This window comes from Lepisma saccharinum, chromosome 30, assembly GCF_977018435.1.
Source record: "Lepisma saccharinum chromosome 30, izLepSacc3.1, whole genome shotgun sequence".
In the NCBI taxonomy this organism is placed as follows: Eukaryota; Metazoa; Arthropoda; class Insecta; order Zygentoma; family Lepismatidae; genus Lepisma; species Lepisma saccharinum.
This window is the reverse complement of record NC_139258.1, coordinates 15,827,671-15,855,588: the sequence shown is the minus strand read 5'-3', so window position 1 is coordinate 15,855,588 and position 27,918 is coordinate 15,827,671. Positions and strand designations below refer to the sequence as shown.

General features: G+C 37.4%; 1 protein-coding gene across 2 annotated transcripts in view; it reads left to right on the top strand.

Moving 5' to 3' along the window:
* LOC145982048 (immunomodulatory peroxidase-like) overlaps positions 1 to 25,766 on the top strand; it is a 115,396-nt gene extending 89,630 nt beyond the window's left edge. For both annotated transcript variants that reach the window (XM_083115631.1, XM_083115630.1), the window contains exons 11-16: positions 981 to 1,108; positions 5,862 to 6,064; positions 9,719 to 9,888; positions 12,831 to 12,939; positions 16,088 to 16,169; positions 24,907 to 25,766. In XM_083115631.1, the coding sequence (XP_082971757.1) occupies positions 981 to 1,108; positions 5,862 to 6,064; positions 9,719 to 9,888; positions 12,831 to 12,939; positions 16,088 to 16,169; positions 24,907 to 25,062 (848 nt within the window). In that variant the 3' untranslated portion in view covers positions 25,063 to 25,766. The remainder of the gene's footprint in view (positions 1 to 980; positions 1,109 to 5,861; positions 6,065 to 9,718; positions 9,889 to 12,830; positions 12,940 to 16,087; positions 16,170 to 24,906) is intronic.
* The last annotated feature ends 2,152 nt before the right edge of the window (positions 25,767 to 27,918 follow it).

Genomic DNA, 27,918 nt, shown 5'->3' with positions numbered 1-27,918 from the left:
CTGAATATGAAATTAATGCCTAATAATATAAATAACATAAAATATCAGAAAGTTCACTTTTTATCAGTTGTTATCCTAAAATTTTTGCATTTTTCAATTTATTTTGACATTTATTTTTGGTGATTGTAACTAGAGATAAGCTAGATGGTGAAAGTATGGTGTTAAACTTCTATTTTCATCCCATATTTTTACTTATTTGTCCCCAAAAAGTTGATGTTAGGTACACTATATGCTCAGATATACTAATCACGACTGTCCTACAGTTTAAAGTGGCACTGTGCACAGGATAGAGATCCTTCTTGTAATAATAATAATCATTAGACCTATTATCAACAATGAAATAAGTTATATGATGCATGTGGTTAGCATATGGCTACCAAAATATATTTCTAGATACTTGCCTGTGACAAATTAATTTTATAATTGAACCATATGTATTACCATAACAATTCTGTAATTGACATAACTGAGAGCCGGCCCCCATGGCGGAGTGGTTAGCACATTGCGCTACGATGCTAGGGGTCCCGGGTTTGAATCCCAGCCTGGACATGGATGTTTGTGAGTGTCCATTCATTAATTTCATCATATCATCACTCATCCCCATCTTCGCAAATTAGCCAAAAGTGGCAGAAAAAGCGAAGTAAAATAAAGCAAATCGATCGAATCAATCAATCGACATAACTGAGACTAAAACTCCATGGTGCAACAGCCCTGTAAGGGCCAGGGCGTGCCAGAACAACTTTTTCTTTGTGTGATGCATGGTCAGTACATCGAGTCCCATCACCACTGTTTTCTGGCTTTCGCCCACTACTTTTTCCTTTGAAGTAGCATCCCAATTGTTCTCACGATGCTGGATCAGTGTCGAAATTTTGGAGGCCCCCATTGGGAATTGAACACAGAACTACTAACATCAAAGGCAACACCATTAACCATTTGTCCATGCAAAAGCCCGACATAACATCTTGTTTTTATCCTTCCAGCATCTCAGCGATTGAGTGAAATGTTGCGCCAACCGTTTGATTTATACAAAGGAGGATGGTACGATCAGTACATGATGGGACTGATCAACCAGGTGGCCCAAGCTATGGATGATGCAATTACTAATGAGGTAAGGTCAGAAGATACAAGTGGGTATACACTAACAATGTCATTGGGGTATATATGCAAAATGACAGAGCTTTCATAAAAATAAGAAAGGATGTCAGATGAAACTAAAAGAGGGGAAAACGTTGCACTAACTAATAAGGAAAAAAAATCTATGGATGCTACCGTATAGCAGACCCGTAGCCAGAATTGATCTCCAGGGGGGGGGGGGCTCACGGGTTATCAGGGGTGGCTTTGTAAATCGAGTCCATTTTTTCAAACGTTTAACAGTGTTAAATGAAGGTAAATTATGTGTGGGGGGAGGGGGTCATTAAATTACATAAAGTTTAGAAATATCACACAAATACTACATTTTTTCTATAACTAACTAACTAACTCTCTAGCCTTCTTAAACCCGAAGGTTCATGGCTGCAGCAACACAGGCCTTCCATCCGTCCCTATCTTGAGCAAGATCTATATACTCTTTTCCATCCTTGCCGATTTCCTTTAGGTCCATCTCAACATTATCCCTCCATCTTTGTCTTGGCCTTCCTACAGGTCTCTTACCATCAGGTTTCCCAACAAGAATCCTGTAAACTCCTCTTTCCTCTCCCATTCGTGCCACATGGCCTGCCCACCTAAGTCTTCTTGATTTAATCATTCTAATAATATCTGGACATGAATACAAATTATGTAGTTCTAAATTATGTAACCTTCTCCACTCACCTGTCTCCTCATTTCTTTTAGGTCCAAATATTTTCCTAAGGACCTTATTTTCAAATACTCTCAATTTATGTTCCTCTTTCAATGTAAGGGACCAAGTTTCGCACCCATACAACAGGCAGAATTACTATATTTCTCTATCTTTTAAAATATCACTTGAAGTGTTAATTGGCTGCTACTGAAATCATCCCTTACCACACACTCCATACTACGTTTGATGATACAGATATTCATATCACCCAAGAAAAGATGGACAATATTCAAGCATAGTGCCTAATGTACATTCCACTCCCCAGCCGAAACAATAAAACTCCCCTTCCTTCCCAAAACTTGGGAGCTGTTAACCTTTGACACAGATGCGGAGGAAATTTGCATAATTTCGTAAAAGACACAGATTTCTGTATAAATGGGAGGTCGCAACACGGGTAGCGAAGGTACCGATAAAGAAGCTCCCCTGTGCTTTGTGAAGTCTAGAGAAGAGAATCTCCTAAATATTTGCCGCTACTTAGACTCCTCCTTATAAATAAGATGAACAAATGTAATAGCTCCTGTTCATGCTCCCTGAATTTATCCTTCACCAAAGTTGTGAGCGAAATAATATCTGCAACTGCATTTTCACTCTTCACTGCAAAATTAAACAAAATAGTTTTACCTAATGTCAAGGGGCTGACCTTAGTGCCAGGGATGGGGGGGGGGGGCTGACGATAGTTCCAGGGGGTCTCAGCCCTCCCTGGCCCCTGCCTGGCTACGGGCCTGCTGTATAGTAGGGGGATTGGATTTCCTATCTTATTGCTCATTTAGTACACTTGAATCTTATTTTTTATCTGCACTAGTGTGTGTGTTTTTTAAATGGAAGCTGTGGATTTCTTTCTTGTGCTGAAAATTACATTATTAGGAAACCCATAATTTCCAATATCTCAGTGAATGGTAATAACAACAATATATACAATAATGAAAAATTTGGACTTTTACTGGAACCCTGCCACATGTATGTTATGATGTATATTTACATAGGACATGAATATTATAAGGCAAACAAGCACATGTATTGACTTTTTCGAAGTATATAATAGTTTATCCAACAATGCTTATTATTTTTAAAAATATTGGAAATACAGTGCCTTTCACTGTCGAGTCATCCATGAAGTGGCTGCTAGCACACCAGGCAGCGAGAGCGCATCTGCCAGCAAACTGGATGCTACATCCGCGTGAATGGAACTGCTACCTATGTAGTGAAATAAGCTTGTGCAATTACATTGATAGTTACAATTAAAATGAGCATGTGCTTTGTTACAGGAGGTGTTGGAAATGATGTCCTCCTGCATACACACATTTATGGCATATTTATAGGAAATTTTCACTAACACGTATCAGTTCCTGGATTTGAACCGGCCGGGGATCGAACCCGGGACCTTTAGCATGGTAGTCAGAAATCCGGGAACTTTTCTAACGGTGGAAGCGGCCCCGGCGCCTACCCAGCGTCGAATAACATGGGTACCTGGGGGAAACCCTGGGGGGTAAAGGCGGTCAGGGGCGTGATGCTGATCACATCACCCCCACTCACGACCGGATCAAGAAAGTGTCGGGCGTTACCCCCCACCCCCTATACGCCTTCATGGCGTGGTGCTATGCACAGGGGAACACTTTACCTTTACCTTTTTTTTTACGTATCAGTTCCTCATCTGAAATTCCTTCAATTTTTCCTGATGTTTTCTTTCAATTCTTCAGGTTTAAATGTTTGGTAGCTCACCATACACACATTTATGGCATATTTATAGGAAATTTTCACTAACACGTATCAGTTCCTCATCTGAAAAAAAAAAAGTAAAGTGTTCCCCTGTGCATAGCACCACGCCATGAAGGCGTATAGGGGGTGTAGGGGTAACGCCCCACACTTTCTTGATCCGGTCGTGAGTTCCTTCAATTTTTCCTGATGTTTTCTTTCAATTCTTCAGGTTTAAATGTTTGGTAGCTCACCATGCAGACGTCATGCAAATGTTTGTTTATTGTGCAAGGCACTGGAGGAATTTTTTAGTAGTATGTTCAAATCTTGCTCCAACGTCATCTAGTTTCTCCTGCATACACTGTTCCACCCTTCGCTTCTTAACAAGAACAGTTTTCGAACACTGTCTCAAAATGCCTTCTAGCTTCCCTACAAGAATTTGTAATGACGTAAGAGTCATACATAAAAAAATGTTGTTTTAAATTGTAGGTATATTAGACTGCAGAAAAGCACCGGTAATACGTAAACTAAAACAAAACAATCTAAAACACTTGTAAACACCTTAACACTTCACAAACACATACAAACTGGACACCAGCTATCCAGATACTGAAGCACTGACGTATCCAATGCCAAGGTCAGCGAACAGCTGTGGGTCTAAATGCCGGCAGATGCACTCTTCACGGCTGACTTGACTGTGAAAGGCACTGTGTATATATCTATATATATCTATATATATATACACACATATATATACTATATGTATAAATTAAAACATTACATTATGTATTCACTCAATTACACCCTGACCTGCATAAATTAAAACTGTGTAAAAAAGAGGATGTATTTGGTGATCATCTTCAACAGAGTGAACATACCATAGAAAGTTTAATATTATTTTAATATATCAGGAGGATTTCTACTAATTTTGACAAAATGAAATTCCTCGACTTTTCCAGACAATTCTAAAATAAATTTCCAGACCATTCTAGGATGCTTTAACATTTTAACTGTTAAACTGCATTTGCTCTTGAAGAGTTTATTCAATAGTTCCAAATAAATGAACAAAAATAAACTATTAAAACATTTACTGTGTATATAGAATATTTCCAATCAAAAGGCTGATTTAAATAATAATATACTTTATTTTTATTCCAAAATCCTGCCAAGTACAAAAACACTTACTTTTCCAGGTTTTTGGATGATTTTCAAAATTTCATGATTTTTTTTTTTTTTTGGTTGATTTTCCTGACTTTCTCAGATTTTTGTTTTTAAATAAACATTTTGAAACAATCTATTGCATACTTTAAAGAAGTAATATTTGTGGGTGCCTGTCTTGTAACATTCCTGAGTGGAGCTGGAGCATTGTATAAAATGTGATGAAGCACGCTGGAAGTAACCAAGAAAAGAAAAATAAATTGACTAAGAAGAAACCTTCTCCTGAAAGATGCACTTGAAGAAATGGTTGACAGAATAAGGATCCAGGGAAGAAGAAGAAGGTGCTTGATTGGAAATCCTGGATGTTGCAGTGAAAAGCCTGCATATTAAGGCAGAGTGAATGAATGAAATAATACATGAGAGACGTTTCCAGTAAAATATAGCAATTGTTAACACACTTTAACCCTCCATCAGGCACGTGGAGTACAGGTGTCCCTCATCGATATTCATTGCACAATTGCAACTATACTGCACATGAGTGCCCTTGTGAAGCTCAACATTCTTTTTCTTTGTTCTGAGCACAGTTGCATGGTTCTACTGCACTTCTTAGCCATGTAATATTACAATGCTAACATGAGTTGCATGCTTGGTGTACAGTTGTCCCCCACACACCTAAATATGTAACAAGAAAAATATCAATGCGTCGAAAGACAAAGCACACTGCAGATTCCAATGTTGTAAGGAAGTCGATTAGTGAGGAAGGGAGGATGCGTAGCTATGTATTAGTACCAAAAGTGAATATGAAAGTGACCCAAAGTAAACATGGCAATGATTTGGTTGTTACATACTTAGGTATGTGAGGGAGAACTGTACACTAAGCATGCGACAGCATTAACTTTATAAGATTACGTCATTTTGAAAGAGCAGAAGAAAGTTGCAGCTGATTGTAGAAGAAAGACACATAAAGAGCATTTGCACGTATGATCAGTATAATTCATGGTGTATTTCATACCTTAAAGATACTTAATATACACCAATGCATATTATAGAAAATGGTGTGCCCAATGGAGGGTAATTGGTACCCTATAGACAGACTGTACATTTCCAATCATGACAGTATATTGATGACTGTCAAGAGAGTATTTACTTCGTTTTATTTTTGTGAAACTTTCAGGTAACAAACCACCTTTTCCAAAAGCCCCAGAAACGATATGGGATGGATCTGGCGGCGATCAATGTACAGAGGGCGAGAGAGCACGGAGTTCCATCTTACAATGAATTCCGACAGTTCTGTGGTTTACCTCGGATGTATGAATGGAACGAAATGATGCACATTATGGAAAATGTGACTGTAACAAGATATCAAGATGTTTACAGGTGATTCACTATGTTACATATTTAAAAGTTTAGAATGAAACTTTAAATGTTCTCATCTGGGGCCAGTGCATCTAAGCCCCTTACACTGGTAGGTTCATTTTGTGGCCAGCAGCAAATAACTCTAAATTCCTCATCACTTCTCCAGAACAACTTTTGATATTTCATTTGCGTTTCGTCTCCCTTTTTGTTCCCATTTATAGCCACTTGACAGTACGGTATAACTGAATTTCAATGCAATACGACTATTGTACATTTGTCAAAATCTGTTTTTTTTTCCCTTTCATAAGGAATTTTAAAGCATATGTTTCTCAAATATGAGGATACATTCAAAAGACATCACTGTTTGTCAGAGACGGTTGAAGTTTGATTTATTCTTAGTGGAATGGCAAGAATTTTCAAAGAAAGTGAAATTTTGACATTCTAACTTCATACAAATACAATTATATATGGTTGGGCCCACAAGTGTCATTATCTTCGTGATATTTGAGTGGGGGGGGCATGGTATATAATATACAAAGGCTGTTGCAGAGAAGGTGAGACAGATTTTTTCCTGGCTTGGCAACATTGCCTTTGGTTTCGGCACTAGTCGTGTCGTGTAGGATGACTCATTCTGTTTCCGTAGCAAGTTGTCACATGTTGCGAAACCACGTTAGTGAGCAGCTGTGTTGATTTACGTGGAACGTGTTTCATTTACCTCTCCAGGTTTTTGTGTATAACATTTCTTTTCGTGATAAGTATTCAAGATGAACAGCGACATGCCATAAAATTTTGTTGGCATTTAGGGAAAAATGCAATGTTTCAACAGGCACATGCCGATCAAGACAGACTGAGTAGAGCCACAGTGTACCGATGGCACAAGTTGTTCTAAGATGGGCGCGAATCAGGCACTTTGCTTCCGCATCCTGGACAAAGACCGTCCGTGATTAATGAGATGCTAGTGAATACGGTTGCATACGACGCGAGCTTTTCAGGATTATGCGACGAAGAGAAAAATAGACATTTTCCCACATCCAGCATACAGCCCAGACCTTGCACCCTGCGACTTTTGGCTATTTCCACTTTTAAAGGCCACTTTACGTGGTCGTCATTTCATGACGAACAAAGAAGTGATCACCGCAGCGCAAGTTTTCTTCAGTTCGCTACTTGACGACGAATTTTCAAAGACATTCACAAAGTGGCAGGAGCGCATGGATGCTTGCTTAGCTGTCAATGGTGCCTATTTTGAAAATTTTGTACGTCTACTCGATATGGCTGATTCTGAATAAAAATTTTGAGGTTTTTAATTTTTTTGATTCATTTTAATGATTCTTGGAGGGGTCCATGTACATGCTTGTCTTTTAACTGCTACGCAGTCACGACTTTTTGACCTATTGCGCTCATTTCGGTCTCAATCGGCAGCTAATGAACCAAATTTTCACCCTAGTACATTTGCTAGCCAATGGAGGTCGCTGTTTTCCTATACAGGAATTAGTCTCACCTTCTCTGCAACAGGCTTTGTATATTCCATATGCACAAAGCATTTTTCCAGATGCATCTGTTCTCCTATGACACCCTTGGTTGGGCCATAGTGACTCACCAAACAAATATATTTGGGTAAAATTTATTTTCTTCTTCTGACTATGCTTGTTGGGACGGATTTCACTTCTCGCAAGAATGTCATTTTTCCATGAAAAACCAACTGGAACTCTCCATGATAAGTACTTTTCCTTCCACTTTCTTTTGTTATTCATCACTGCACATTTGAAAACTGTGTGGCTGAAATGTAGAGTTCAGTGTGTCTCAAAAGTCGTTTAATATTTCCTTGTTTGAACTGGAAGTTTCAAATGTATGTAATGATTGGAACTAATTTATATTTTCGTATATATCTTCTTCTTTATTAATTTATATTTTCATATATATATCTTCTTCTTTATTAATTTATATTTTCGTATATATCTTCTTGATTAATTTATATTTTCATATATATCTTCTTCTTTATTAATTTATATTTTCATATATATCTTCTTCTTTCAAACAATCTAATTTATATTAATTTCAATAATTATTAACTTATACCTGAAGGAGAGGTTTCCTCCTTGTTTTGTTTGTATTTTAATCACTAGGCACTAAAACCTTGTAAAACAGGAAGACAAATAGGCAGGAAAAAGTATGAAAATAGGCTCTTAAAAAGCAATATAGCATTAAAAAGGCACCAAAATAGGCACGAATATCAGTTTTCTTGGTTGCACTTGTACCGACTTGAAATTTTTAAATTTTATTGCACCTTTCTTATTTTTGTTTAGCTTTTCTGTCATTTTTGGCTAATCATGATGATGATGGTGAATGGTTGTTACATAAAATTGATGAAGAGACACTCACAAACAAGAGACAGCTTTATACAATGTACTAATAAAAGAGCGAAAGAAACAGGAATAAGACAAAATACAAAAAATAGGCATTTTAGGCAAGATTATGCAAAATAGGCATTTATAAACTAGTAGCAGGCTAGGAACAATATGAAATTAATGTAAAACATTAAAAAATGCCTAAGTGTTAATGAAAATGAATAAAAAGGGCAAATAAGCAAAAATTATACCCTATAAATCACTTATTAATTTCTGGAGATCACTGTCCCCATGGTTCAAACATTGGTGGCTTCAATATAAAAACTGTATTTTCTGCATAACATGTTAAATTTTTAACTTGCCCCAAAATATTGAATCATTATTGGAGGAGGGTACATTTAGAGAAGAAAACCATACTGATAATATTTTTTACACATAATTCCACTAATTATGATTAACTCCCTACTATACATGTAATGCATTCTATTTCAGCACAAATTTCTTAAAGATGCAACTAAAAATGCAATAATTAAATGGGATTTTCATGTTAACTTATTAATGTTCTTCTTGAAGGTTTGCATAACCACTTTTTGTACATGCAAAATATTTGATCTTATCTGTGACGTTTTGTTCTCGTTTCCCAGAACTTTTTCAAGCTACAAATACAACAACACAACCTCACATGGCTACTCAAACTCTTGCCTGAATAGTATAAATAGTGTTATTTGAGTAAGAATTTGCATAATCTTGTAAAATAATCAGTTAAAAGTTGAATTTTTTTTTGATAGCCCAAAATATATTAAAAAGTCTTGCCTGAATAGTATAAATAGTGTTATTTGAGTAAGAATTTGCGTAAACTTGTAAAATAATAAGTTAAAAGTTGAAATTTTCTTTTGATAGCCCAAAATATATTAAAAAGTCTTGCCTAAATAGTATAAATAGTGTTATTTGAGTAAGAATTTGCGTAAACTTGTAAAATAATAAGTTAAAAGTTGAAATTTTCTTTTGATAGCCCAAAATATATTAAAAAGTCTTGCCTGAATAGTATAAATAGTGTTATTTGAGTTAAAATTGGTATAAACTTGTAAAATAATCAGTTAAAAGTTGACTTTGTGTGTCACTATCCATGTGAGGTTGTGTTGTATGTGTAGCTTGAAAAAGTTCTGGGAAACCAGAACGAAATGTTGCAGATAAAATAAAAAAAAAACACAAAAAATAATTGTGTTAATTATTCTGTATGTTACCTTATGGAAAATTAGTAAAAATTGAGGCATATTAATGCATTAGCTTGTATGCTTTAATTAAGAAATAATATTCATCTCATTTTCAGGCATCCAGATGACATCGACCTTTGGTCAGGTGGTGTTTCAGAAAAACCTTTGCCAGGGAGTCTGGTAGGACCCACATTCAACTGTCTCATTGCCCAAAATTTCAAAAATCTAAAGTATGGAGACAGATTTTGGTATGAAAATTCAGGTTGGCCTAGTGCTTTCACTCTAGGTAAGCTACAGAAAACATGTACAACAAAAATTAACAAGAATATCTTTCTTTCAATTCATATTGAAGGAAATGGAAATTATCTCTCTTCGTAATGATTTTGAATTTTTTTAAACACATTTCAGTACAAGTGAAAAATAGAAAATGCATCGTATCATCTCTCTTTCTCTACAAGTGAGCAGGCCCGTAGCCAGGATTTTATTTCAGGAGGGGCTCATCCCTTATCAGGAAAGGCGTAGCCAGAAATATTAGTAGGGGGTGGGAGCAGGCCACTGATGAAACTTGATTAGTAGAAATAATAATAAAAAAAAAAAAGTAAAGTGTTCCCCTGTGCATAGCACCACGCCATGAAGGCGTATAGGGGGTGTGGGTGTAACGCCCCACACTTTCTTGATCCGGTCGTGAGTGGGGGTGATGTGATCAGCATCACGCCCCTGACCGCCTTTACCCCCCAGGGTTTCCCCCAGGTACCCATGTTATTCGACGCTGGGTGGGCGCCGGGGCCGCTTCCACCGTTAGAAAAGTTCCCGGATTTGAACCGGCCGGGGATCGAACCCGGGACCTTGAGCATGGTAGTCAGACGCGTTACCGACTGAGCCACCGCGGCCACTGTAGAAATAATAATGACAATCATAATTATTACCACAGTTATAATTTTCATTTTGCAATATTAACTATTATAAGTCATTAATAATAAACCAATTTTAATCCAAATTTACTATTATTATTATTTTACAAAAGGAGGGACTTTGCTACTTGATCCACCGTATGAGTCAATATCCAACACAACTGTTGTCCATTATTTTTCTTACATTTTGTACAGTTATTGTACTGAAATTCATAGTTATTTATTTTGTTATTAACTTTTACACATTCCGTTAAAAAAAAGGGCTTTAAAAGTTAGGGGTAAATTTTACTCATAAAGTTTCTATTGTGTGACCTCTCAGAATGAAAATTATACATTTTGAGAGCTGTGGATCCATTTATTCTTTGGATTAAATAGTAGAATAAAAAACTATAACCTGGTTCCTCTATTATACACTAAACTTTTTTGATCTAATGTTTAATCCTGCTATGGAAGTAACATTAATTACCACTATACACTATTTAAATTAGATATATGTAGGATTTCAGAGGGGGCTTCAGCCCCCTCAGCTCTCCCCCTGGCTACCTGCTGCAAGTGAGGTGTCCAAAAACTAGATGAAACAACTCCAAGAATACCCCCTTGGGGCTTGGGATTCAAGATTTATTTTAATGTGTTGAAACATCTGAAATGCATGTTATGCTACTCTGTTTCTTTTATGTCTGAAGAGAATGCAACTAAAATAATTTAGTAAGTATGGGACAGATCAGTTGCATAAGGGGCATTTACCGATCCAGTACTTCTACAAATAGCCTGTAATTTGTTCATTTTGTTGTTATTATTATTATTATTATTATTAACTCATATACTGTGGTTTTGTAAAATATAGTAAACATATAAATACAGCTTATTGTCCCTAAGGCAAAATTCACTACAGTCACCTGGTTATAGCTTAAGAGGCAAATCAATACAATATCAGTTATCAGTATATTTTATAATTGAACATTGTTGCTATTGGTAAGAATTTAGTACAAATAAATAACTGAACCACAATTTATTTACTGTAAGAATTGTTCTATATACATGGTGGTAGAGAGAAATAAGTTTGCAGTAAGGTCATCCATAATTGATCATATGCTTAACAATATTACAGGTAGTCACTATACAAGCATGCATTTTATGGGTTTGAATATAGGTTTAAAATATTTGTGTAGAGTATAGTGACCGCAGGGAATGGGGGAGGGGGTAGGTGAGCATAAGGCAAAGGTCATGAACTCATGTCAATGATTTAAAGTTCAGGAAAGGAATTTTGGAGCAATCATAAGGGAATTTTTAGTTTGTCCTAAGAACGATGCTGAAAAGAAAACAGCCAGATATGGAAGTGGAGGGGTCATTGGTGGGCTTTGGATCAAACGATAAAACTGTCTCAAGGAAGCTTCCCTCAGCATTATCTACCTGTTGTATTTTTGCCAAGTTTGAATAAGTATTTCAAAGTGAGTTGCTAATTTTGGTTTCTGAAGTTGCATGCCTGAAGTTTCTGGAAGTGGGACATTAGGCCCTAAATCCCTCCACTTCAAAATACAACCACGTGTCTATCTATAGCCATGGGTGCAACGTGGAGCTTAACTATGTTGAGGAAGAATCAAAAAGTTTTTCATCCCACAAAACTTGCATCCAGGATTATTTGCTAAATAACAGTTATGTTTGCGAAATCACAAATATTACTCTATTATTTTGCTCCTCGGGCACCAGGAGGTTAATAAAAATGCCCTTAACTTGTAAATTTTAATAAACTTGAAAATTCTGGGGGAGCAAGTGCCCCCTTTGCCCCTGCTAAGTTACCCCTATGCAGGGCCGGATTAAGGTGGGTGCTATTGATGCTGCAGCATTAGGCCCATTCCTGAAATAGGCCCAGATGAAAACAGACGAGAATTTTCCAAAAGCTGAACAGTTTTCTTTTGATATATTAACATGAAAATAAATCTTAGAATGAAATTTGGAGCCCCAATTCCGGACGCCTAGACACAGGGTTACTTATTATACATTTACTATTATTCTTTGCGCTGTGACGTAACTATAATGTCGGTGTGTTTATTGTTCACCGAAGATTTCAAGTTAATGCTATCAATTTTACGTTTAACAGTTTACATAGTAATTTGGCTGCTTTTTTTGCAATATCTTGGCGATTGTTGTCACTTTATTATTGTTCGGTAAGCGCAACGTAGTAAATTTTTCACCTTGAAAGTTAGTTGTACAGAAAAAAATTGCCAGTATGCAGAATCAGGCGTCTATAACATTATTGTAGGTTTCAGTGGCTATCTTTATCTGTTGCTCTGCTCATTACTGCTTATGTTCATTACAGAACAGCTGAAGGAAATACGTAAAATAAAGTTATCTCGCTTATTATGCAACTCAGGTGATAGGATAGAAGCAGTCCAGGTATATGCAATGGTTCTTCCAGATTACGAAATGTAAGTATAGCTTGTTCCACTATTAACATACTTGTTTGGGGGCGTTGGATTGCAATGTAACATGCTACAGATATAAATAAACATACTAACACTGAACCATAGCAGTTGGAGAATTGATATAATATGAAGGAGAAGAATAAAATGTGTGCCTGAGTTGTTAAAATATCAACTCCTAATAGCACAAAATGGTTCCCCACTGCCACACCCACTGTGCAAATTAAACTGTTTGTTTTGGGGGAGATGCCCAAGGCCGACAGCAGGATTTTCTCGGGGGGGGGGGGATAGTAAGATTTCATATCTTGCCCTTCTGTCATAGAAACTTGTATTGTTGTTTTTGTTGTTATTATTTTTGCTAGGGATGTGCCGATGCTGATTACAGATGTACGAAAATCGGCCGAAATTGACACATCGGCATCGGCAAAAATCCGATATTTAAACCGGTGCAGATTATACTAGAGTTTTACCTTCTAATAAGTTTAATATATTATGTTTTGTAAGATTTATTGAAAATTTGGTTATGATTCGTCATTATTGTAGAGTTTTTGTACTAAAATTATTGCAAACTCATTCAGAGGATCAACCTAACTCAAAATCGGAAATAAAACAGTACATTGCTGAACCAGGATCTGCTGTTGTATTGGAAATTCAAAAATGAGTATTCAAACCTGAAGCAAGTGGTGAGAAAATACTTGGGCATACCTGCTGCATCAGTATTCAGTGATTGAGTGTTCAGTGTTGCTGAACAGATTTTCGATAAGAGAAGAAGTAGGTTACTTCCTGAAGTGCTTCCAAAACTTGTGTTTCTGAAGTTGAATCTGGCAGAACAGGAATTCATTTTGCATTTCAAAGAACTGCTTGTGTACTAATGTTAAATCTCTAGGTTCACATAACCTTTTGTAGATGCAAATGTACATTCGCATCTCTTGAGAATATATATGTATATACATATCATATGCAAAAGAAATGTACATAGCAAATTTATTTTTGTCATGCTGAAAATAACATCCCATTTCTGTTTCATAATCTTATGTATCGGAATCGGTATCGGTTCCAAAAATTATCGGTGAGTACATCGGCATCGGTAAATTTTCAGCTTCGTCACATCCCTAATTTTTGCTATTATTATTATTATTACTTAACAAATCACAAAATTCATGAATCTAAAATACTTTGGGGCTGTATAGAAGTTGAGACTTCAATCTGCTACCTAGATAGAAACTGGATTGGCCTTATTTCCTTTCCATAGACATCTATCACTTTTCTGGTGAACAGTTCTTTTGTCTTTTTGTACTTTTTCACAACGCACAGTCAAACAGAAACCACTTAATCTACTACTGTCCCTCATGATATCTCTGATCCATGTTTTTACATGCCGAAGGTTACTGTAAAAAAGTAATAACTGAAAATGACGAGGTGTGAATTATCCAGGTCAAACCTCGACTTTTCGTAATCCTGAACAGCCGAGAAATTCCAAAGGATCTTATTTAAGAAGCTAATTATCGATATTTTCTGCACTATAAGTTTCTTGAAATTAACAGTTCTTATACCAGAAGTGCAAGAACAATCACTTAAAGAGGGAATATGGTGTACAATTAGAGATTTAAACTTGATCCCGAAAACCTGATCGGAAATGGAGAATTTTTCAGACCCTAACATCAGAACTGTTAATATTTCCTTCCAAATCCCATCCCAATCAAAATATTTACATCCTGTACACCCTAGTTATGGCAGTCATCATGATTCTAATGGCTCTTCTGAAAACGTTCTCTTGTTATTTTGTTGGACATGGTGGTGAATTGCTGTACCTGACAGCCTGTAAATCGCAGAAAACGATCTTCTTTGTAATAAAATTTTGCCACGATTTCACCATTCAAATTGCATGAACGTTTAGCAGATATCTCGGGGGATGCAAGTGAACACTTGAATACATATTCAGTGAGGTTGGTCAGTTCCAGAATGGCTCTTCTTTACCCAAGTAACCACCACCGTTGGGCCAACATGGGAAAGGTTGGCTTTACATTGGTTGGCAAATTGACTTTGGTCTTACGTTGGACCAACGAAAGTTACCAACATTTCCCCAACCATGGAAACGTGAGTCAAAATCAGTTTTACAGAACTTTTTAATGCTAAGACAACTTTCAGGAGAATGCTGAAACTTCTAGAGTGTAAACTAAGCGACATGTAACAGTGTTTCTTTTCGAATATTTCAGTCACAGCACATACTGGAAATATAATAAATTTTTAATGAAAGTAGAAGCTATTTTTAACTTGCAGTCACTCACCAGTCCTTTGTCAGCCACCATGGATGAAAAGATGTGTTGGGAATTACTTATTGTTTGTCTCTTTAGCTGTAGTAGAACAAGAACATTCTTACAGGTATTATTATGAAGGTGGTTGAGCAATGTTATGTGCAGACTAAATTCCATCAAAGATGGAAAATTAAGTAAACTCTAGAAGGTTTTTCTGCTATCACTTGAAGGTATGGAGCCTTGAAAACAATGATACCATGTGACTGAGAAAGTGCTGTGCATTTTTTTTTATTTTCATAAATAACCTGAACTATTGTTTACATTTGGTCTCCCAATAAATTATGTATATCAGAGAACAAACCTATCCATTTAGTTTTCAGTATGTTGGACCAACGTAAAACCATATGTTGGCCCAATGTAAAAACCACACGTTGGCCCAACATAAAAACCACATGTTGGTCCAACGTAAAAACCACACATCACACATGCACTATCGGCAGCCCAAGCAGTTGTCCAGTTTGCCTGGCTCTTTTCATAGCCCTACGTACATATCCCATAAAGTAAATTTTAAGTTATGAAAATTGTTGCAAATTGTATGGTGCATGTAAAAAGCATTTAGAAACGGAAAGATATGGAGGAAAAGGCATCTCTCTCTTATTACTTACTTAACAAATCTACACTCTAGCACTTCCATATAGAAAACAGTGGGATGGGTAGCATTTTTACACCAGTTTCAATACCATAAAGTAAGCCATAATTGTTTCAAATAAAGTTAAATTCATTAATTCAAGAATTGAAAGACAATAGATACAATGAAAATTCATCTTCTCTTCCAATATGATCTAGTTAAGCATTTTACTGCAGTAGATATTGTTTCATGTTTTTCTCCTATTTTTCAGCAATCCTCGCGTTCCGTGCAAGAGTAAAATATTACCCAGAATGGATTTTTCAAAGTGGAAAGAACTAGGACCACAACGATCTGTACGTTTTCATGTTATATGATAGTACATTTGCTTTACACAATCAATACGAATCTGTGATATTAGGATAATATATATATGTTAAGAAGGAAAATAATATTTGCAGAAATTTATGACTGCTTAATGATGTTTGTAATATGCTAGAGTAGCTAATTGTTATAATGTTTCTATCGATTATTTCCTATATTCATAAATTTGAATTGTTTTATGTGTTAGCTGCACTGAACATGAGCAGGATATTGATGCAGTAAGTCCACTGTGAAAGAGGGGTTTATGTAGGGAGGTGTAACAATACATTTAGAGCCAAAACGGTCATAATTTGTGCCTTTTTTAGGAGGTTGTTCCTCATGTGGATAAATTTTTTACAGGCTCTTATGGAGTAATGTCCACAGGTGGGGATCTGGTTGCATAAGTGATGTTACCAGATCACTTTAAAAGCAAAATGTAGGCGACAACAACATTCACAGCATATAATATATGTTACTAAAAGATATTACCAAATAATGTGAATTCAACACATTTTGAGTTCAAAGTTGAATATTTAAATGGATACTCAAGATTAATTGATTTGGTGTTTTTAGTCCACTTTATGCACAGTAAGGCTAATCGGGACTGGACCTACAGTTTAAAGTGAGATCCGAACCACTATGTGCCTCCACCGAGTATCGAACCTGGGACCCCTTGATTACAAGGCGATGATGCTACCACTGTGCCATCGGGAAAGGCCCTAAAAATGGATACTTAAATACAGTATTCCAAAATGTATAATCAATAATACTACTGTGTGTTTTTCAAGTGCAAACATTTCTTTTTTTCTTTTCTTTTTTGTTAGGATTGGGAAAAAATAGTTTCTTAGTTAGCATTAAGTTCGATAGGCTAATCAAGACAGGAACTGCATGTTAAACATTGTGCAATGTGCCAGGAATCGAACCCAATATCCCTTGATTACACAGCACCAGCTTTACCACTATCTCTTTGCTGCGGCCCAGGAAATAAACAGATAAACAAAAAGCTTACTAGTTGGAGAAGGAAAATGTTTGTCATTTCCAGACAGTCAAGAAATTTCCAGGATGGGAAATGTTCAAAGTTTCACGACACTGAAAATTATCCATCAATGAAGATATTATTTTGAAATTCTCTAATGAAACTTTTCGCTTTCAAGAAAATGCTGACAGTTGAGAATCAAGTACTTTAATGTATTTCAAATTTCCAAACTGTACAGGATCCTGAAAATCATAAAGTAATTTTTCAAAGCCAGGATTGGGATGGAATTTCTTTCGTCCCCGATCCTTGTGCCAACATTTCCCCTGATTCTGCACAACATATTTCTCCAAAGAGGAAATTGTTCTCAGAAGTTTTTGAATTTCACTCTGATTTTCTGTTTCCCCAACTGAAACATGCATTATCTTTAAACACTTATGTAATGCTCAAAATGTCGGACACATTCTTTCAAATTCCTCTCAGATGCTGATGCAAGACTAAAATACTGTCTGGCTGCCTTAGCCGAGACCATGGACGGAAGTGCGCATGCGCCAACCGGACGCATTCAGTGGCTAAATAGGGGTGACGGAGATTTGGACAGGAAGCGGGTTCCTTGAAAATCGTCTGCTGTAGAAACAGCAATGAAGTTTCAACGTAGTAACATCGCCGCCAAAATACATACAGAAATGTTTACGAATTATGTTAGGGTTAGGTAAGCCAGTCATATACTATATCAGCAAACAGAACATATCAGGAAAGTATTCATATCGTCACATTAGTAGATAAACTTGTTTGTAAACCAGTAGCTTTGTTTCAGATCCTTCAATTAAATTGATCTTCTTAGTAAATATTATAATTAGCACAAATGTACACAACATTAATCAGGATAGTATTTAATAATAATAATATTGTTGTATATAGTATTATAAGTATAAATGTAGTAACTGAATGGCTTGTGACATTTTCTAGAAAAACGAGGTTGTATTGTAGAATGTGCAACAGGGGCCAAAACGTCCCAATTTTCCTCATTCCACTTCGAAACGGTTTGTTGCCAATTGTAAGAGCCATCACAAACACAACACAGAAAGCGGTAAAAAACACAACAAGCAAACCCCCACAAGCGAAATACCACAGGGTAGTTCGGCGAGTGCTTCTCCCTGTTTCCCCTCTCGCGTTTGGAATCGTCCTTTCCAGGTAGTTTCGTCTTCCTTGGCCGGACTGTACATAGGTGTAGGAAATGTCTTGGGGGGAAAAAAGACACCTGGTAACCAAGATGGAATTGCCGATTCACAGTGAACTCACATGCATCAAAATTCCACTTTTGTGCACCACAGCTAAGAGTATTTTATGTTCATCTTTAATAGCTTGAAATGCAACAGAATGTTTTCTTTTAGCCAGGATTTAGAATAGATGATTGCAAATGAAATGTAATGTTTTATTTGTGGCTGTATTATCTTGATTTTTCTCTGTATGCCTACATTAAAATGAACAATGTCGCCAAAGGACTTCAAATTCTTAAAAGTTTGACTATTTTACAGCTGCTATCTCCTAAGTTATCGAGTTTATTTTTCTAAGCCCACTATATGCCCAGAAAGGATAATCAGGACTGGACCTACAGTTTAAAGTGGGATCCAAACCACTATGTGTCTCCAAGTATCGAACCCCTTCGATACAGGGTGATAACTAGACGTCGGAATTTAGGTTTTTAACCTATGTTTTCCTTTACAGGTATGTAAGAAATAATAAGTTATGTCAGCGTTTCGTTAAAAAACGCAACAACTGATGGAGTTTTATAGTGCCCTATTTTGCTTGTTAGAACCTATTTTAGGTTTATCCACATAAATGAAGCCGTTTTTTAGCTTTTTTTAATATATTTTTAAAGGTTTTACAGGATTTTAGTCACACAAAGGGATTTGCTTTGGTCATGAAAAAATTCAATGGACGTGTTTGAAAATTTCCCTGTCGATTTCCCTTCCTCCACGACCATGGTGATTTTTCAAAGCTCTAAACAAAGCAAAATGTCTGGTGCCACTATTACCTGTACAGTCCAAAGTGCAAACTTCTGATCTGCGTGGTCTTGCTCATTTTCGCGTCACTTCGGTGCTTTGTGGCATTCACGCCTTCCAAACTAACATTTCATCATTGAAGTTTGCACCACTGACTATGTTTTTGTTTTGCGGAGTTTGACTGTGGATAACATGAAAAACGATTGTTGCCTAACTATACGGCGAAGAGTGGATGTTAATAGCAAATTTCCAATGGTAAGTTCTGCCATCGCCGTAGGGTTAGGCAACACACATAACATTATGCAAGATAGTGCAATGTGTATTTCAGGATATAGGTGCCCCATTTTCATTGCTGGTGACTATACCTAATCAGTATTTTTCAGGAATTTTGAACTATTTTAAGTTTTTTGAACCTACTTCAGGATTTTTCGAGCCTAACTTTAGATTTTTAGGACCTATTTTAGGGTTTTTAGAGCCTATTTTGGGATTTTTAGAGCCTATTTTAGGAACCTAAAAACACTTTTTAGAGCCTAAAAATCCGAGGTCTAGTGATAACATACCACTCATCAGGGAGGCCCATATCCTCTAAGTGGTCACCTTCTATTAAGGAGAGGATTAATAGCCAATTTATCACTATCAGTTAAGTTAATAATATCATATCTGTAAAATCAACTATAATTTTCCCAACTCCATATTTCTAAGAGTATGCAATCTAGTTTTGCAGTTCTGTTATTTGTGAATCTCGTAAAAACAAAATTCATGTGTATAGTTTTGATTATGTGCATTTCTAAATATGTGGTGTCTTGATGAACAGGTTCTCTCAGGATAGCAACCAGGTGAGTTCTGGAAAGGTTTCCAAGCTCTCAAGAGCTAATGTCACTCTCACACCCTGAAGATAAGAGTGACGTTAGCCCTCAAAAGCTCAAAAATATTTCCACAACTCATCTGGTCGATAGCCCGAGAGAATCTTTTCATCATTCATTGCCAGAAAAGCCTCAAGACTTACTTCACATAGCGTCTTATGCCTAATTTATAATTTGGATCATGAATTGACATTAGATATATCACTATTTGCTTTTGGTTCATGTTAGTGCACACACAATAATATATTCCATGTATGTCTGTACATATATGAAAAAGTAAAATAATATTTTTTTTATACGAGGGTCATCCAGAAAATAAAGACTGTTTGGTTATACAAAATGAAAAACACAATATTTATTGGAAAAAAACAATTCTGTTACATATCTGAAGCTTCCTTCACTTCTCTACATAATCACCTCCTACATTTAAACATTTGTCGCATCTGGGCACGAGCTTCAGAATTCCCATGTTATACTCTTCTGCCGCCAGTTCATTAAGCCAGGTGGTCACTGCATTCAAACAAAAGACCGCTCGCGCATTTCCGCCAAAAGGCACTACGATCAATGGAGTTTGTTATTGTGAGACACTAAAAAAAACTACGGCGAGCCATCCAAAACAGGAGGCGAGGAATGCTTTCTGGAGGAATTGTGCTTCTGCACGACAATGCCCACCCTCACACTGCTGGTGCAACTCAAGAATTGCTGGATCAATTCAGATGGGAAATTTTTGATCATCCACCCTATAGTCTGGACCTTGCTCATAGCGATTTCCACCTTTTCCATAAGTTGAAAGAGTTTCTGGGTGGTAAACGTTTTGGAAGTGATGAAGAGTTGGAGAATGCAGTGACCACCTGACTTAATGAACAGTTTCATTAATTCCATGGGAATCCTGAAGCTCGTGCCCAGATACAACAAATGTTTAAATGTAGGTGCAGGCCCGTAGCCAGGAATTCTTTGTAGGGGGGGCGAAGTCAATCCTAGAGGGGGCAATTTCTTAATATATTGTGTCGCAATGGCAGATATAGCAGGGTACACAGAGGCACTTGCCCCCTCCCCCAAAAGAGATAAGTAACAAAAAAGGGATGATATCTTGAAACTGCAACGAACAATAAAAACTTCGACCAACATCAAATAGCAATATTTCGATAATATTTTTTAAAAAAAAGAACGTCAAAGGCAGGAAAATATGGCAAAATGAGGACTGACTACTTAGAAATGTAGACATAACCCCTCCCTTTCGAAAATCCTGGGAATGCCACTGCAAAGAATAGAAAATAAGCTAATAGGGACTGTATCTACTTGATATTTACAGGTCAATAATGTTAATACATGATTAATATATACGAACAGCTTTGGGCCTCTCTGCAAAACCGATAAGGGAGTCCTTTATAATTCATGCTTCATAATTATTCCTTCTAGTTTCCAGTATGCAAGATTTTTACTCACAAAGGAATCTATCGCGAATCCAACAACACCATTGTGTTGTTTTATGCAAGAAAAATAGAATTACTGTAATTACATAATAATGGTTACATATTATCTACACTTTGATCTAAAATTGTGTAAAAATTTGTAATACATTTTTTTGTACTTGCTAAAACATTAAAACATAGGTCCCTTAGTCCACCACGGACTCTATTTCCTTGAAAGGGGAGACTCTTGCATCACTACAGACAATGTTTACCTACTGGTTACGTTAACCATTTTGCAAAATATTGTGTGAATTGTATTATATTATAGTTGAAATACATGTTTTGACACCTGACAAACAAATAGGAATCCTTTGATTGATCAATGACTTCTTGGATTACGGTATCATCATTAATATTTCATATTAAGTTTCATAGAAATAAATTGTTTTAATAGGGTGCAAATAACTTGACGGGGCGCCATGGCATTCTCTTTAACATTTCTTTTTCCTATAGATTGTTTGGCTCCCAGGGCCTACTCCCACCGCCCCATAGCTATGGCTCTGAAGTTGGACTATAAGAACAGCAGACATTGCGAGCTAAGCGAGCAAAAAAAATTTACAAAATGTATTTTCATTTGAATAAAATTTGAAATTGAGGGGGGCAGTTACCCCTTTGTGCCCCTTACAAGTGCCCTTGGCAGTCTGAAAGAAAAATGCAAGAAACACGTAAAAACTAATTATATCATGAGTATCCAATTGTCCTGCTATTCTTAGATTCTCCTAGTCTTGTTTTTTTTACTTCAATGTTTGCTTCCCCTAGAATGGACTTCCGTCCAAGGTCAGGGGGGGGGGAGGAAATCCCTCCTGTGGTTGCGGCACTGTTTATGAGTGTCTCTTCATCAATTTCACGTCATCACTCATTGTTGCGATTAGATAGAAGTGGCAGAAAAGCAACGCAAAGTAACAAAAAGCAAATATCCACTCCCTCTCTCTACCACATGAATCACTATTACCAAAAGGTAGACTTGGGAAAGAAAAATTTAAGCAGTTCCAAGTTCATAGCAACACATCCAAGAAAAACATCCGACACCTTTAGGCACCTTTAATACAAGACTACTCAAAATGTCACAAGTGTTCTAGATACTGAAAATTGCAAAATCATTTTCCGAAGTCTGAATCTGGAAGGGAATTCCCCTCCCCCATCACGATACGACATTATACGGAATCCCCTACACCCTAATAAATCACAAAATCAATAAGTGCCTTTGTTATGTTGCTAGAGTAACACATGATATAATTGTAAAGATTATTGAGAACTTCAGGTAGGAATCTGTTCTGTATTTTTCACAGGGGGGGCAAATCAGGCTCTCAGAGGGGGCAGTTGCCCCCCCCTGCCCCCTCTCTAGTTATGGGCCTGAGGAGGTGATTGTGTAGAGAAGTGAAGGAAGCTTCAGGTATGTAACAGAATTGTTGTTTTTTTTTCAATAAATATTGTGTTTTTCATTTTGTATAACCAAATGGTCTTTATTTTCTGGATGACTCTCGTATCTATTACTACAGTACTTGGAAGTGTATTAATTTACCAAGAAACTTCAGTTCTGCAATTTAGAGCAACTATATTATTACATATCTAAATGCAAACAAAGGTCCCTTATTTGCCAAGCACACTGAAAAATCATGGGAACTACAGTGTTTGAAAAGTTATGAAACCCTAACTTACATTATGAATTGTTTGAACTTTAAACCACTATACTCAGTTCTTTAATATGTACTCATGGACATCTGCAGGATTTTTACCAGGAAGGAGCAAGGAAGGTATTTTTTTCCAGGGGGGCAAACAAGGCACATTTTCTCCAATAATATTGTTGTTTCCTCAAAAAACATTGCTTACATTTGAATTTATCATATTCATGCAATAATTAACATATATTATTGTGGCTGAAAAGAAATTATATGTGTGAAATATATAATTTTTGGTTGGCTTTCATTTGCCCCCACCTTCAGGATGCACATGTATGTACTGTTTCCAAGAATGATTCACTTCAGGGCAGTGTTTGTTTGATTGATTGAATTGGTGTTTTAAGTCCACTTTATGCACAGTACGGCTAATTGGGACTAGATCTACAGTTTAAAGTGGGATCCGGACCACTGTGTGCCTCCAGACCGGGAATCAAACCCGGTACCCCTTGATTACAAGGCAACAATGCTACCACTGCGCCTTCGGGGAGGCCATTCAGGGCAGTGTATTGTGCCATGTGTTGGGAGAAAGTAGTTATTATGGGTGGGGGATTGGGTGAGAGGCAAACATGTTGCAAAAATGTGTTGCTAACATCCCTAACCTAACAACATAAGCATTGTAATTATGAAAATAATGCATGTAAGTTGGTTAGGAGAGTTAAGTTTGGTGCTATCCGCTTCTTTGAGAAAAGAATTTCCGCAAAGTGTTAGCAGCTGGATGTGCCTCGCACCAAACCCAATGTCTGGGAGGGTGGAGCCTCGGCAACTGCTAAATAATCTCATACATTCTCAATCTTGGCCATAGTGATAAGCTCTAGGCACTTTGCCCTCAGGTATCCAATGATTAGCAGCTGAGTGAACCCCAGAACTGCTTTATGCACAGACAATGTCAGAAATATTCCCATCCGAGATCACTTGGCCTGGGAATCGAACCAGATCTAGGTTACATTTTAATTATTGTATAATATGCCAATATTTTACACATACATAATACATTTTCCAAATGATTGAGGGCACACTTCCCAGCACTAACGATGCACATAGTAATTGTAATTGACAGTTTACTGTTAGTTTTAGGGAACTTTCAGACCGAAGAGACAAGTGACAAGCAACAAGAGACATGTGACATAAGGGTTTCACACTGAAGTGACAAACAATAAGCGACACAGCCCCCCCCCCTTCCAGTCTCTAAAAAAGCATCCACTTATGCATGACCACCAGACCGAGATGACAAGATTGACACTATTGAGCAAATGGTCCAGTCCGAGTGCCATGTACACGACAAATTGCACATGCAGATTTGGTAGGAAAGGTTGCATTTATTTCTAAAGGTTCATTTCCAAGTGACAAGTTTCACTTTTGTTTGAAAGCTGCCTTAGGGAGAGTTCAGACTGAAGTGACAAGCAACATGCGACACATGCCGCTTGGGAACGAGCTAATCAGCAGCTATGTTTCACACCATAGTGGCATGACAGGCTGCAGAAGCCGGTTGCAATTGGTGAAACCCCCAAGCGACACATGTTGCCTGTCGATTTGGTGATTTCTCCCTTCGACATCTAGAAGGAGGAGATTACCTCCCTCTGCTCCCCCATTAAATACAGTAATCCCTTGACACACTCGCACACACACACACACAAAACATGCCATTACGTAGTGTGATCTTTGTCAACATTTTGGAAACTTACTTTTAAAGATCTAAATCTGAAATGTATTCAATAACACTATTTCTTTATTTTGCAGTTTACGTATGTAAAATACCCGGGTGCAAATTATAACCGGAAGCCTGGCGTAAGAAACCCTGTGCGCTTTCCTGCTCCCGACAAGAATATAAGACTGCCCAGGCCCCCGAGGCTGCAAATCCCTTTCAGCTGGTATTCTCGCTTGCTTTTCAGTTGAAACTTCTGCTTGCTGGTAAAGGTGATGGTGAATAACGATTGCTGTAGATTTTAAGAGCTTTCATCAAATGCTGGCTTTGAAAATATGCTATACGTTAAGTGTGATGTCATGGAGAAAGGGCATACTATGCTTGACATGCGTTCCTAACGGCACGGGGTACAGTTTTGCAAAAGGTAGCAGTTACAATAAGTTAATCATTAAGCAAAATAAATGTCAATAATAATTAAGGCTGAATCGATACCCATACTGATCACGATACAGGGTCTGCATAAAAAGTAATGAGACCAAATTCGGGGGAAAAAATGTATTGCTTCAAAATAGGACCCTTGGGTGTCGACACACTTCTGCCAACGAGTTTTCCACGCTTGGAAGGTGCCCTGTAAGTCCTTTTCCGGAATGTCCTTCAAGCAGCACGTCGAAGCCGCTTTGAACTCTGTTTCCATCCCATGGCGGTGTCCTTTGAGGGCTGTCTTCACTCGGGGGAACAAGAAAAAGTCCGCTGGGGCCAGATCGGGACTGTAGGGGGGCTGGAGAAGTGTTGTGATGCCGTTCCGGGCCAGGTAGTCGTTGACCACGAAGCAGGTGTGGCTTGGTGCATTGTCATGATGCAGCCTCCAATTGGCACAGATTTTTCTCATCTGCAAATCCTCGCTAGTGATGGTGTGCACAGTCATTTTATCAATTCCTACGTCGTCTGCAATCATTCGAACACTTAACCGCCGGTCTGAGTTCAACACATCACACACATGTTGCACATTGTCCTCAGTTCTGCTCGTGGACGGGCGTCCTGCGTGGGGTTCGTCTTCCACACTCTCTCGACAGTCTTTGACGCACTTGTGTCATCTCAAAACAGCAGCTTTTGATAGGCTTTCACTCCTGAACACTTGCTGGATCATGGCCAACATCTCCATACCCGATTTTCCGAGTCCCTCACAGAATTTAATGGCGTAGCGCTGTTCGATGGCACGTTGCATTTTTAAGCTTCGACCGGGCCTATAGACAGGGGTCCACTTAAACCACGATACGAACCGCACGGAAGCTCGTAGGCGACTGATGCTAGGTGTGTTTGGAAGCTTACTTCCCCTCCATCAAACCCACCTGGAGCGAGCACGCTGCGACGTACAGTCACGTCAAAAAAAAATTGGTCTCATTACTTTTTATACAGACCCTGTACTCTTACAGATTCTTACCAATACCGATACTGATGCTTGAAAATGGTAATAATTAGGGAACGAATTTTAAAGTGCAGCAACTTTCCAAAAATATAGCTGTTTTCCTACAGATCGTTTGAGACATGTATTTTAGAACATGAAATCAAGTTAAATAAACACACTTTGTTGCACCTTTTCATGACATTGGCACATTTATCCCCTTTAACCCCTCTTTGATGTTTCAGCACCTTTTTCATTCCTTTTCTTTCATGTTTTGTTAAAAAACTGGACAAAAAAATTAATGATTTTCACTCTTCTTGAGCAGCTACATAAAATCCTATAGTCTCATTTTGTAGAGCAGAACCAGAGCTATAAAATGGTATAATATAATCATTGTAGCCTCAATGGTTCCCAAGATAATGTAGCAAAACCCACGAGAGAAAACACAAAATTCAAGAAAACCTATTCGGCAGAACCACAGTTCTCTATTATAAACAGAAGGTGCAGGAAAAGAGAGCATTGAATAAAGGTATTTTATCAGCACTTTTTTGACAGCATCAGTATCAGAATCTTTTCCTCCTTTCCCGATCTTAATTTGGACCTTAAAATTATTTTCCTAGTAATAATGAAAAGCTGTTAAGTGTGTAAGTATTGCATTCCACTTACAAGCATCAAAATATAAGACTTTGCTTCAAAATATTAAAAAATAACATCAGAATATTAAAATAATTCTTATCTGATCACAAATTACAGTTTTCCCATACACTATTCATGCAAAATAAATGGAACTCAGAATCTTGCATAATTTCCATGATAATTAGACTCCACGAAAATGATGCATGGCATTATTTTTGGAGCCTGCAAAAATACAAAAATGTCGGAAAAGTATCGGCTCCTATTGGTAAATATAAATCCAACCAATACCAATACATGGCATCAGCATCGGTCGGCCCTAAGAAAAATATCACAAACAAATGTGCATTTAGACATCCAAGCATTTCTTAGAACTTAATGTTTTCACTAATCAAAACATTATTTTTGATTTCTTTTGGCTAAAATAATGTTCATCAGTCGGTAACGTGTCTGACTACCATGCTAAAGGTCCCGGGTTCGATCCCCGGCCGGTTCAAATCCGGGAACTTTTCTAACGTTGGAAGCGGCCCCAGCGCCCACCCAGCGTCGAATAACATGGGTACATGGGGGAAACCCTGGGGGGTAAAGGCAGTCAGGGGCATGATGCTGATCACATCACCACCACTCACGACCTGATCAAGAAAGTGTGGGGCGTTACCCCCACACCCCCTATACGCCTTCATGGTGTGGTGCTAAGCACAGGGGAACACTTTACTTTACTTTTCAGTCTTTCCTTTCTCTATTTATGCTTTATGCAGTTATATCAAGTAATATGTTTCTAGAGTACTTAAAAAGGTAATTATTTCAGAAGTTACCAAGAAAAATTCTAGCACAATAACTCTCATTTGACCCCAACAGCCCAAAGCCCGAAAGCGTAAAATGCCCATATTCAAAATGACATCACCACTGAAAGGGTTATGTGAAAGTGTCAGTTTTTCCTAACTTAATAAGTCTGACAGCATATTTTTTTTATTTAATCTTCTGGCAAGTAGGCAATATGTGGCCTATTCTACCCATGGTTTCCTACTTTAATAGGTTAGGATAATGAACTATCTTAAAGTGTTGGTTTAAA